Source organism: Bombina bombina, chromosome 6 (assembly GCF_027579735.1).
Source record: "Bombina bombina isolate aBomBom1 chromosome 6, aBomBom1.pri, whole genome shotgun sequence".
In the NCBI taxonomy this organism is placed as follows: Eukaryota; Metazoa; Chordata; class Amphibia; order Anura; family Bombinatoridae; genus Bombina; species Bombina bombina.
Genome location: NC_069504.1, coordinates 310,688,725 through 310,701,555, shown reverse-complemented (window position 1 = coordinate 310,701,555; position 12,831 = coordinate 310,688,725). Strand labels below are relative to the sequence as shown.

The 12,831-nt window shown below is 43.5% G+C and overlaps 1 protein-coding gene across 1 annotated transcript in view; it reads left to right on the top strand.

Annotated features, from left to right (window-relative positions):
- TMTC2 (transmembrane O-mannosyltransferase targeting cadherins 2) overlaps positions 1-12,831 on the top strand; it is a 711,043-nt gene that overhangs the window by 366,220 nt on the left and 331,992 nt on the right. The window contains exon 4 of the mRNA XM_053716930.1: positions 7,594-7,708. Within this exon, the coding sequence (XP_053572905.1) occupies positions 7,594-7,708 (115 nt within the window). The remainder of the gene's footprint in view (positions 1-7,593; positions 7,709-12,831) is intronic.

Below are 12,831 nucleotides of genomic sequence, written 5' to 3'. Positions count from 1 at the left end.
TTAGAGTTTTTTAGTGTTTAACTGTAGTTTTTATTATTCAATCAAGAGTTTGTTATTTTAAAATAGTGCTGGTATGTACTATTTACTCAGAAACAGAAAAGAGATGAAGATTTCTGTTTGTATGAGGAAAATGATTTTAGCACCGTAACTAAAATCCATGGCTGTTCCACACAGGACTGTTGAGAGCAATTAACTTCAGTTGGGGGAACAGTGTGCAGTCTCTTACTGCTTGAGGTATGACACATTCTAACAAGACGATGTAATGCTGGAAGCTGTCATTTTCCCTATGGGATCCGGTAAGCCATGTTTATTAAGATAGTAAATAAGGGCTTCACAAGGGCTTATTAAGACTGTAGACTTTTTCTGGGCTAAATCGATTCATTATTAACACATATTTAGCCTTGAGGAATCATTTATTCTGGGTATTTTGATATGATTATATCGGCAGGCACTGTTTTTGACACCTTATTCTTTAGGGGCTTTCCCTAATCATAGTCAGAGCCTCATTTTCGCGCCGGTATGGCGCACTTGTTTTTGAGGACAGCATGGCATGCAGCTGCATGTGTGTGGAGCTCTGATACACAGAAAAGTCTTTCTGAAGGCATCATTTGGTATCGTATTCCCCTTTGGGCTTGGTTGGGTCTCAGCAAAGCAGATTCCAGGGACTGTAAAGGGGTTAAATATAAAAACGGCTCCGGTTCCGTTATTTTAAGGGTTAAAGCTTCCAAATTTGGTGTGCATTACTTTTAAGGCTTTAAGACACTGTGGTGAAATTTTGGTGAATTTTGAACAATTCCTTCATACTTTTTCGCAATTGCAGTAATAAAGTGTGTTTAGTTTAAAATTTAAAGTGACAGTAACGGTTTTATTTTAAAACGTTTTTTGTGCTTTGTTATCAAGTTTATGCCTGTTTACAATGTCTGAACTACCAGATAGATTGTGTTCTGACTGTGGGGAAACCAAGGTTCCTTCTCATTTAACTATATGTATTTTATGTCATAAAAAAATTTAGTAAAAATGATGCCCAAGATGATTCCTCAAGTGAGGGGAGTAAGCATGGTACTGCATCATCCCCTCCTTCGTCTACACCAGTCTTGCCCATACAGGAGGCCCCTAGTACATCTAGTGCGCCAATACTCCTTACTATGCAACATTTAACGGCTGTAATGGATAATTCTATCAAAAACATTTTAGCCAATATGCCCACTTATCAGTGAAAGCGCGACTGCTCTGTTTTAGAAAATTCTGTAGAGCATGAGAACGCTGATGATATGGTTTCTGAAGGGCCCCTACACCAGTCTGAGGGGGCCAGGGAGGTTTTGTCTGAGGGAGAAATTTCAGATTCAGGAAACATTTCTCAATAAGCTGAACCTGATGTGATTACTTTTAAATTTAAGTTGGAACATCTCCGCGCTCTGCTTAAGGAGGTGTTATCCAATTTGGATGATTGTGATTATCTGGTCATTCCAGAACCACTATGTAAAATGGAAAAGTTCTTAGAGGCCCCGGGGCCCCCCGAAGCTTTTCCTATATCCAAGCGGGTGGCGTACATTGTTAGTAAAGAATGGGACAGGCCCGGTATACCTTTAGTACCTCCCCCCATATTTATAAAATTGTTTTCCTATAGTCGACCCCAGAAAGGACTGATGGCAGACAGTCCCCAAGGTCGAGGGGGCGGTTTCTACTCTACACAAGCGCGCCACTATACCCATAGAAGATAGTTGTGCTTTCCAAGATCCTATGGATAAAAAATTAGAAGGTCTGCTAAAGATGTTTGTTCAGCAAGGTTCCCTTCTACAACCAATTGCATGCATTGTCCCTGTCACTGCAGCCGCGTGTTTCTAGTTTGATGAGCTAGGAAAGGCGATTATTAGTAATTCTTCTTCTTATGAGGAGATTATGGACAGAATTCGTGCTCTTAAATTGGCTAATTCTTTCACCCTAGACGCCACCTTGCAATAGGCTAGGTTAGCGGCGAAAAAATTCTGGGTTTGCTATTGTGGCGCAGAGCGCTTTGGTTAAAATCTTGGGCAGCGGATGCGTCTTCCAAGAACAAATTGCTTGACATTCCTTTCAAGGGGAAAACACTCTTTGGCCCTGACTTGAAAGAGATTTTCTCTGATATCACTGGGGGCAAGGGCCACGCCCTTCCTCAGGATAGGTCTTTTCAAGACCAAAAATAAACCTAAGTTTCGTCCCTTTCGCAGAAACGGATCAGCCCCAAGGGCTATGTCCTTTAAGCAGGAAGGTAATACTTCTCAAGCCAATCCAGCCTGGAGACCTATGCAAGGCTGGAACAAAAGAGAGCAGGCCAGGAAACCTGCCACTGCTACCAAGACAGCATGAAATGCGGGCCCCCGATCCGGGACCGGATCTGGTGGGGGGCAGACTCTCTCTCTTCGCTCAGGCTGGGGCAAGAGATGTTCTGGATCCTTGGGCGCTAGAAATAGTCTCCCAAGGTTATTCTCTGGAGTTCAAGGGGCTTCCTCCAAGGGGGAGGTTCCACAGGTCTCAGTTGTCTTCAGATCACATAAGAAGACAGGCATTCTTACATTGGGTAGAAGACCTGCTAAAAATGGGAGTGATTCATCCTGTTCCATTAGGAGAACAAGGGATGGGGTCCTACTCCAATCTGTTCATAGTTCCCAAAAAAGAGGGAACGTTCAGACCAATCTTAGATCTCAAGATCTTGAACAAGTTTCTCAAGGTTCCATCGTTCAAGATGGAAACCATTCGAACACTCCTTCCTTTCATCCAGGAAGGTCAATTCATGACCAAGGTGGATTTCAAGGATGCGTATCTACATATTCCTATCCACAAGGAACATCATCGGTTCCTAAGGTTTGAATTCCTGGACAAGCATTTCCAGTTCGTGGCGTTTTCTTTCGGATTAGCCACTGCTCCTAGGATTTTCTCATAGGTACTAGGGTCCCTTCTGGCGGTGCTAAGACCAAGGGGCATTGCTGTAGTACCTTACTTGGACGACATTCTGATTCTAGCGTCGTCCCTTCCTCAAGTAAAGGCTCACACGGACATTGTCCTGGCCTTTCTCAGATCTCACGGATGGAAAGTGAACGTGGAAAAGAGTTCTCTATCTCCGTCAACGAGGGTTCCCTTCTTGGGAACTATAATAGACTCCTTAGAAATGAGTATTTTTCTGACAGAAGCCAGAAAAACAAAACTTCTAGACTCTTGTCGGATACTTCATTCCGTTCCTCTTCCTTCCATAGCGCAGTGCATGGAAGTGATAGGTTTGATGGTTGCGGCAATGGACATAGTTCCTTTTGTGCGCATTCATCTAAGACCATTACAACTGTTCATGCTCAGTCAGTGGAATGGGGACTATTCAGACTTGTCTCCGAAGATACAAGTAAATCAGAGGACCAGAGACTCATTCCGTTGGTGGCTGTCCCTGGACAACCTGTCACAAGGGATGACCTTCCGCAGACCAGAGTGGGTCCTTGTCACGACCGACGCCAGTCTGATGGGCTGGGGCGCGGTCTGGGGATCCCTGAAAGCTCAGGGTCTTTGGTCTCGGGTAGAATCTCTTCTACCGATAAATATTCTGGAACTGAGAGCGATATTCAATGCTCTCAAAGCTTGGCCTCAGCTAGCGAGGGCCAAGTTCATACATCAACCATCAGGGGGGAACAAGGAGTTCCCTAGCGATGGAAGAAGTGACCAAAATCATTCTATGGGCGGAGTCTCACTCCTGCCACCTGTCTGCTATCCACATCCCAGGAGTGGAAAATTGGGAAGCGGATTTTCTGAGTCGTCAGACATTGCATCCGGGGGAGTGGGAACTCCATCCGGAAATCTTTGCCCAAGTCACTCAACCGTGGGGCATTCCAGACATGGATCTGATGGCCTCTCGTCAGAACTTCAGAGTTCCTTACTACGGGTACAGATCCAGGGATCCCAAGGCGGCTCTAGTGGATGCACTAGTAGCACCTTGGACCTTCAAACTAGCTTATGTGTTCCCGCCGTTTCCTCTCATCCCCAGGCTGGTAGCCAGGATCAATCAGGAGAGGGCGTCGGTGATTTTGATAGCTCCTGCGTGGCCACGCAGGACTTGGTATGCAGATCTGGTGAATATGTCATCGGCTCCACCATGGAAGCTACCTTTGAGACGAGACCTTCTTGTTCTAGGTCCGTTCGACCCACTCCAGCTGACTGCTTGGAGATTGAACGCTTGATCTTATCAAAGCGAGGGTTCTCAGATTCTGTTATTAATACTCTTGTTCAGGCCTGAAAGCCTGTAACCAGAAAAATTACCACATAATTTGGTATATCTGTTGGTGTGAATCTGCAGGATTCCCTTGGGACAAGGTTAAGATTCCTAAGAGTCTATCCTTCCTTCGAGAAGGATTGGAAAAAGGATTATCTGCAAGTTCCTTGATGGGACAGATTTCTGCCTTGTCTGTGTTACTTCACAAAAAGCTGGCAGCTGTGCCAGATGTTCTAGCCTTTGTTCAGGCTCTGGTTAGAATCAAGCCTGTTTACAAAATTTTGACTCCTCCTTGGAGTCTCAACCTAGTTCTTTCAGTTCTTTAGGGGGTTCCGTTTGAACCCTTACATTCCGTTGATATTAAGTTATTATCTTGGAAAGTTTTGTTTTTGGTTGCAATTTCTTCTGCTAGAAGAGTTTCAGAATTATCTGCTCTGCAGTGTTCTTCTCCTTATCTGGTGTTCCATGCAGATAAGGTGGTTTTGCGTACTAAACCTGGTTTTCTTCCAAAAGTTGTTTCTAACAAAAACATTAACCAGGAGATAGTTGTGCCTTCTTTGTGTCCTAATCCAGTTTCAAAGAAGGAACGTTTGTTGCACAACTTGGATGTAGTTCGTGCTCTCAAATTTTACTTAGCAGCTACTAAGGTTTTCAGACAAACTTTGTCTTTGTTTGTTGTTTATTCTGGTAAACGGAGAGGTCAAAAAGCAACTTCTACCTCTCTCTCCTTCTGGATTAAAAGCATTATCCGATTGGCTTATGAGACTGCCGGACGGCAGCCTCCTGAAAGAATCACAGCTCACTCCACTAGGGCTGTGGCTTCCACATGGGCCTTCAAGAACGAGGCTTCTGTTGATCAGATATGTAAGGCAGTGACTTGGTCTTCACTGCACACTTTTTCTAAATTTTACAATTTTGATACTTTTGCTTCTTCTGAGGCTATTTTTGGGAGAAAGGTTTTGCAAGCCGTGGTGCCTTCCATTTAGGTGACCTGATTTGCTCCCTCCCTTCATCCGTGTCCTAAAGCTTTGGTATTGGTTCCCACAAGTAAGGATGACGCCGTGGACCGGACACACCTATGTTGGAGAAAACAGAATTTATGTTTACCTGATAAATTACTTTCTCCAACGGTGTGTCCGGTCCACGGCCCGCCCTGGTTTTTTTAATCAGGTCTGATAATTTATTTTCTTTAACTACAGTCACCACGGTAACATATGGTTTCTCCTATGCAAATATTCCTCCTTAACGTCGGTCGAATGACTGGGGTAGGCGGAGCCTAGGAGGGATCATGTGACCAGCTTTGCTGGGCTCTTTGCCATTTCCTGTTGGGGAGGAGAATATCCCACAAGTAAGGATGACGCCGTGGACCGGACACACCGTTGGAGAAAGTAATTTATCAGGTAAACATAAATTCTGTTTTTCTTCAAGAGCAGAGCAAATTAGACCTTAAAAAAGTCAGTGTTAATTGCTTGTACAGACCTAAAAATAAAAATGAGACCCCAAGATATTTTTTTACCACTAAAGACAGGCCTGTTTATAAGTAGGGTTGTAGATTTTTTTTATATTAAAATAGCCAAAATATATATTTAATACTACAGTTATATACTCTCAACTTCGTACTGTTAGGATCCTTCAGATATTTTGCTATCAACCCAATCATGGCTGGTAGTCTTGTTATCCCAGTGTCAAGTGTAGTGATAATACAAAATCTTTAAAGGGATAGTAGCGTTAGGACCCAGGATAGGATATACTGAGCACAAGGAGGAAAGCCAGGAGCAGGTAGACCAGGAAATAACCGGAAAGGTCAGGGCAGAGTCAACAGGCCAGAGGTCAAACCAAAACGGTAACAGAATCAGAGTCCAAAAGCTTAGTCAGGGATTTCCAAGGTCAAAACCAATCGGGCAACAAACAGACAAGAATCAGCAGGCAGAAGAATGGTCAAAAGAGGTCCAAATCACAAGCCAAAAACTATATCTAATATAAGAATAAGGCACACCCAAGAGCAAAACTCAATACTAGGGCAATAAGATAGAGAAGCAAAATGGCTTTTAAAGGAAAAAGGGCACCAAAGATGACGCAAGAACGATGCATTGGAAATGGCGTGACGAGCACCACAAACGTGAAGCTCCATAACTATCGCGACTAAGCAACCCGGCGTCATAGCAACCCGGCATCTCTACTTTCTGGCCACTAGAAACTCATATAGACCCTAGAGGAGATAGTCCAGTGTCAAATATGCTCTGATTCATAACCTAAATCTATTGTAATTTACAGCCGGACAGATAGCTCAGCATGCTAAGGCACTGTGGCTGAGCTCTGTAGCAACCAAGGGTTGCAGGTTCGATCCCTGGCGAGGTCCACTCAGCCTTTCATCCTTCTGAGGTCGATAAAATGAACAGCGCCTTGAGACCCTTACGGGTGATTAGCGGCGCTTTACAAGTACCCAATACATACATAGATACATACAAAGGTGAGTTTAAAATCCTCCACTACGCACAAAATATAGAGAAAATAACTCATTGTGTAGTTCATTAACAAATCTAGACAGGCCAGAAGGCTTGTTTTTCCCACAGAAATCCTCTGGAATACATTGTTTCCAATGCAGCAAAGGATTCTGGGTAATATATGCAAATTAGGTTCACAATGACGCACCTTTTTACTTCAAGTCAAGTCTGGCCTGTCTAGATTTGTTAATGAACTACATAATGAGTTATTTTCTCTATATTTTGTGCATAGTGGAGGATTTTAAACTCACCTTTTACCTCCCCCTAATTTTAAATGTTGTTGTATTTTGCCCGAAATCAACTTCACCCAGCAGTGATTCAAACCTTCTCCCAGCTGATGAGTAACAATAAGTACGAAACAGTCTGTCCTGGGATGGTTATGAATCACTGCACTAACCCTAGCTAAGCTTATAAGCTGTGTGAACAGCGATACTTTGGCGTTAAGGGAATCTGCTGAAAAGCAGACTTGAAGTAAAAAGGTGCGTCATTGTGAACCTAATTTGCATATCTTACCCAGAATCCTTTGCTGCATTGGAAACAATGTATTCCAGAGGTTTTCTGTGGGAAAAACAAGCCTTCTGGCCTGTCTAGATTTGTTAATGAACTACACAATGAGTTATTTTCTCTCTCTCTCAACAGAGGGCTGTGGTGCAAAAAGTGTTTTTTGTGCCCACCAAAAGGTAACTCAGTAGTAAGCACTAGGAGTAATATACATGCTACTCTATATAATGTTTTGTTTTTGCTCGATAACAGTTCTATGTTTTTAAAGTTATAAAATGTGATGTTTGCCTTTTTACTATGTTTTTGTGCTTGCAGCTAGACAAAGTAATACATTTATGTACATTTTTATTTATTCAACAGCATGGGGAAATCTTGGAAATGTTCTAAAGAGCCAGAGCAAAATCTCTGAAGCTGAAAATGCATACAGGAACGCACTATACTACCGAAGCAACATGGCTGATATGCTGTACAATTTGTAAGTATTGCTTGCTTCAAGTGAAAGCTAAACAGTCATTGTTACCAGTATCAAAGTTATGAGCAACAAGAGGAGATTTAAAAACTTTACTAGGAGTAAAGTGACACAATAAATCATTTTTAGCCAATCTGTGAAGTCTATATGGGATATGAGATATGCCCATGAGCTTTAAAGGGACAGTCGACACCAGAATTTCTATTGTTTTTGAAAGGTAGATAATCCCTTTATTACCCATTCCCCAGTTTTGCATAACCAACACAGTTATATTTATATACTTGTTACCTCTGTGATTATCTTGTATCTAAGCCTCTGCAAATTGCCCCTTTATTTCAGTTCTTTTGACAGACTTGCAGTTTAGCCAATCAGTGCTGGCTCCCAGATTGCTTCACGTGCATGAGCACAGTGTTATCTATATGAAACACATGAACTAACACCCTCTAGTGGTGAAAAACTGTTAAAAGGCATTCTAAAAAGAGGTGGTCTTCAAGGTCTAAGAAATTAGCATATGAACCTCCTAGATTAAGCTTTCAACTAAGCATACCAAGAGAACAAAGCAAAATTGGTGATAAAAGTAAATTGGAAAATTGTTTAAAATTACATTCTCTAGCTGAATCATGAAAGTTTATTTCTCTTGTTAAGTGTGTTCAGTCCACGGGTCATCCATTACTTATGGGATATATTCTCCTTCCCAACAGGAAGTTGCAAGAGGATCACCCAAGCAGAGCTGCTATATAGCTCCTCCCCTCACATGTCAAACCCAGTCATTCTCTTGCAACCCTCAACAAAGAAGGAGGTCGCGGGAGGAGTTGGAGTTTTTACTTAATTATTCTTCAATCAAAAGTTTGTTATTTTAAATGGCACCGGAGTGTGCTGTTTTTCTATTTCAGGCAGTATTTGGAAGAAGAAACTGCCTGCGTTTTCTATGATCTAAGCAGGCGTAACTAAGATCCACTGGCTGTTCTCGACATTCTGAGGAGTGGGGTAACTTCAGAACATGGGAATAGCATGCGGGGTCCCCCGCAAATGAGGTATGTGCAGTACAATATTTCTGAGAATGGAATTGACTAAGAAAACACTGCTGTTACCCGTATGATGTAAGTACAGCCTTAAATGCAGTAGTAGTGACTGGTATCAGGCTGATAAATGTATGCACAGTAGAGTTATTTTCTAGGGACTAGAATTTGACTGAGAAAATACTGTTAATACTGAAATAATGCTTAAGCCTTATATGCAGTGGAATCGACTGGTAGCAGGCTTCATGATAACTTTGCATGACATTAAAAGAAGTTTGTTTTTAAAACGTTTACTGGCATGTTATTCGTTTTGTGAGGTACTTTGGTGATAAATCCTTTTGGGCATGAATTTTTATTTTTTCTCCACATGGCTAACGTATATTTCTGCATAGAAACCGTTATATCAGGTCTCCCACTGTTGTAAATGAGTGGGAGGGGCCTTTTTTTAGCGCCTTGTTGCGCAGTTAAAATTCTAGCACAGTCTTCCTGCTTCTTCCTCCTTGATCCAGGACGTCTCTAGAGAGCTCAGGGGTCTTCAAAATTCGTTTTTGAGGGAGGTAATCAGTCACAGCAGACCTGTGACAGTGTGTTTGACTGTGATAAAACGTTAAATCTTAATTTGATATCCGTTTTTTTTTGGGTACTGAGGGGTTAATCATCCTTTTGCTAATGGGTGCAATCCTCTGCTAATTAATACATTTAAAGAATGGTTGACTATAACTGAATTAGTTCTTTGTTATTCAACTGTGTTTTTTAAAAAAGCGCTGCAGCGTTTTTTATATTGCTTGTAAACTTATTGAAGTAATTTCCAAGCTTGCTAGCTTCATTGCTAGTCTGTTTAAACATGTCTGATACAGAGGAATCTGCTTGTTCATTATGTTTAAAAGCCGATGTGGAGCCCAATAGAAATATGTGTACCAATTGTATTGATATTACTTTGAATAAAAGTCAATCTGTACCGATAAAGAAATGATCACCAGACAACGAGGGGGAAGTTATGCCGTCTAACTCTCCTCACGTGTCAGTACCTTCGTCTCCCGCTCGGGAGGTGCGTGAGATTGAAGCGCCAAGTACATCAAGGCCCTTACAAATCACTTTACATGATATGGCTAATGTTATGAAAGAAGTATTATACAATATGCCCGAGTTAAGAGGCAAGCGCGACAGCTCTGGGTTAAGGACAGAGCGCGCCGATGACACGAGAGCCATGTCTGATACTGCGTCACAATTTGCAGAACATGAGGACGGAGAGCTTCATTCTGTGGGTGACGGTTCTGATTCGGGGAGACCGGATTCAGAAATTTCAAATTTTAAATTTAAGCTTGAGAACCTCTGCGTGTTGCTAGGGGAGGTGTTAGCGGCTCTGAATGATTGTGACACAGTTGCAATCCCAGAGAAATTATGTAGGCTGGATAAATACTATGCTGTACCGGTGTGTACTGACGTTTTTCCTATACCAAAGAGGCTTACAGAGATTATTAGCAAGGAGTGGGATAGACCCGGTGTGCCTTTTTCCCCTCCTCCGATATTTAGAAAAATGTTCCCTATAGACGCCACCACACAAGACTTATGGCAGACGGTCCCTAAGGTGGAGGGAGCAGTTTCTACTTTAGCCAAGCGTACCACTATCCTGGTGGAGGATAGCTGTGCTTTCTCAGATCCAATGGATTAAAAATTAGAGGGTTACCTTAAGAAAATGTTTGTTCAACAAGGTTTTATATTACAGCCTCTTGCATGCATCGCGCCTGTCACTGCTGCAGCGGCATTCTGGTTTGAGTCTCTGGAAGAGGCGATTCGCACAGCACCATTGGATGAGTCTTTGAGCAAGCTTAGAACCCTTAAGCTGGCTAATGCGTTTGTTTCGGATGCCGTAATGCATTTAACCAAACTTACGGCTAAGAATTCCGGATTCGCCATACAGGCGCGCAGAGCGCTATGGCTTAAATCCTGGTCAGCGGATGTAACTTCTAAGTCTAAACTACTGAACATTCCTTTCAAAGGGCAGACCTTATTCGGGCCCGGATTGAAGGAAATTATTGCTGACATTACTGGAGGTAAGGGCCACACCCTTCCTCAGGACAGGGCCAAATCAAAGGCCAAACAGTCTAATTTTCGTGCCTTTCGTACTTTCAAGGCAGGAGCAGCATCAACTTCCTCCGCTCCAAAACAGGAAGGAACTACTGCTCGTTACAGACAGGGTTGGAAAGGCAACCAGTCATGGAACAAGGGCAAGCAGGCCAGAAAGCCTATTTCCGCCCCTAAGACAGCATGAAGACAGGGCCCCCTTTCCGGAGACGGATCTAGTGGGGGGGGCAGACTTTCTCTCTTCGCCCAGGCTTGGGCAAGAGATGTACAGGATCCCTGGACGTTGGAGATTATATCTCAGGGATACCTTCTGGATTTCAAAACTTCTCCTCCACAAGGGAGGTTCCATCTGTCAAGGTTATCAACAAACCTAGTAAAGAAAGAGGCATTTCTACAATGTGTACAAGACCTCTTAGTGATGGGAGTCATCCACCCAGTTCCGCGAACGGAACAGGGGCAAAGGTTTTATTCAAATCTGTTTGTGGTTCCCAAAAAAGAGGGAACCTTCAGACCAATCTTAGACTTAAAGATCTTAAACAAATTCCTAAGGGTTCCATCGTTCAAGATGGAAACCATTCGGACCATCCTACCCATGATCCAAGAGGGTGAATATATGACCACAGTGGACTTAAAGGATGCCTACCTTCACATCCCGATTCACAGAGATCATTATCGGTACCTAAGGTTTGCCTTTCTAGACAGGCATTACCAGTTTGTAGCTCTTCCCTTCGGGTTGGCTACGGCCCCGAGAATTTTTACAAAGGTTCTGGGCTCACTTCTGGCGGTACTAAGACCACGAGGCATATCGGTGGCTCCGTACCTAGACGACATTCTGATACAAGCGTCAAGTTTTCAAAATGCAAAGTCTCATACAGAGATAGTTCTAGCATTTCTGAGGTCGCATGGGTGGAAGGTGAACGTGGAAAAGAGTTCTCTGTTACCACTCACAAGGGTCCCTTTTCTAGGGACTATTATAGATTCTGTAGATTTACCTGACGGAGTCCAGGTTATTAAAGATTCTCAATGCTTGCCGTGTCCTTCACTCCATTCCAAGCCCATCAGTAGCTCAGTGCATGGAAGTAATCGGCTTAATGGTCGCAGCAATGGACATAGTGCCATTTGTGCGCCTACATCTCAGACCGCTGCAACTATGCATGCTAAGTCAATGGAACGGGGATTACTCAGATCTGTCCCCTTTGCTAAATCAGCACCAGAAGACCAGAGATTCTCTTCTCTGGTGGTTATCACGGGTTCATCTGTCCAAAGGAATGACTTTTCGCAGACCAGATTGGACGATTGTAACAACAGATGCCAGCCTACTAGGCTGGGGAGCAGTCTGGAACTCCCTGAAGGCTCAGGGATCGTGGACTCAGGAGGAGAAACTCCTCCCGATAAACATTCTAGAATTAAGAGCAATATTCAATGCTCTTCTAGCTTGGCCTCAGTTAGCAACACTGAGGTTCATCAGATTTCAGTCGGACAACATCACGACTGTGGCTTACATCAATCATCAAGGGGGAACCAGGAGTTCCCTAGCGATGTTGGAAGTCTCGAAGATAATTCGCTGGGCAGAGTCTCACTCTTGCCACCTGTCAGCGATCTACATCCCAGGCGTGGAGAACTGGGAGGCGGATTTTCTAAGTCGCCAGTCTTTTTATCCGGGGGAGTGGGAACTTCACCCGGAGGTATTTGCTCAACTGATTCATCGTTGGGGCAAACCGGATCTGGATCTCATGGCATCTCGCCAGAACGCCAAGCTTCCTTGTTACGGATCCAGGTCCAGGGACCCGGGTGCGGTGCTGGTAGATGCACTAGCAGCCCCTTGGGTTTTCAACATAGCTTATGTGTTTCCACCTTTTCCGTTGCTACCTCGACTGATTGCCAGGATCAAACAGGAGAGAGCATCTGTGATTCTGATAGCGCCTGCGTGGCCACGCAGGACCTGGTATGCAGACCTAGTGGACATGTCGTCCTGTCCACCATGGTCTCTACCCCTGAGGCAGGACCTTCTAATTCAGGGTCCTT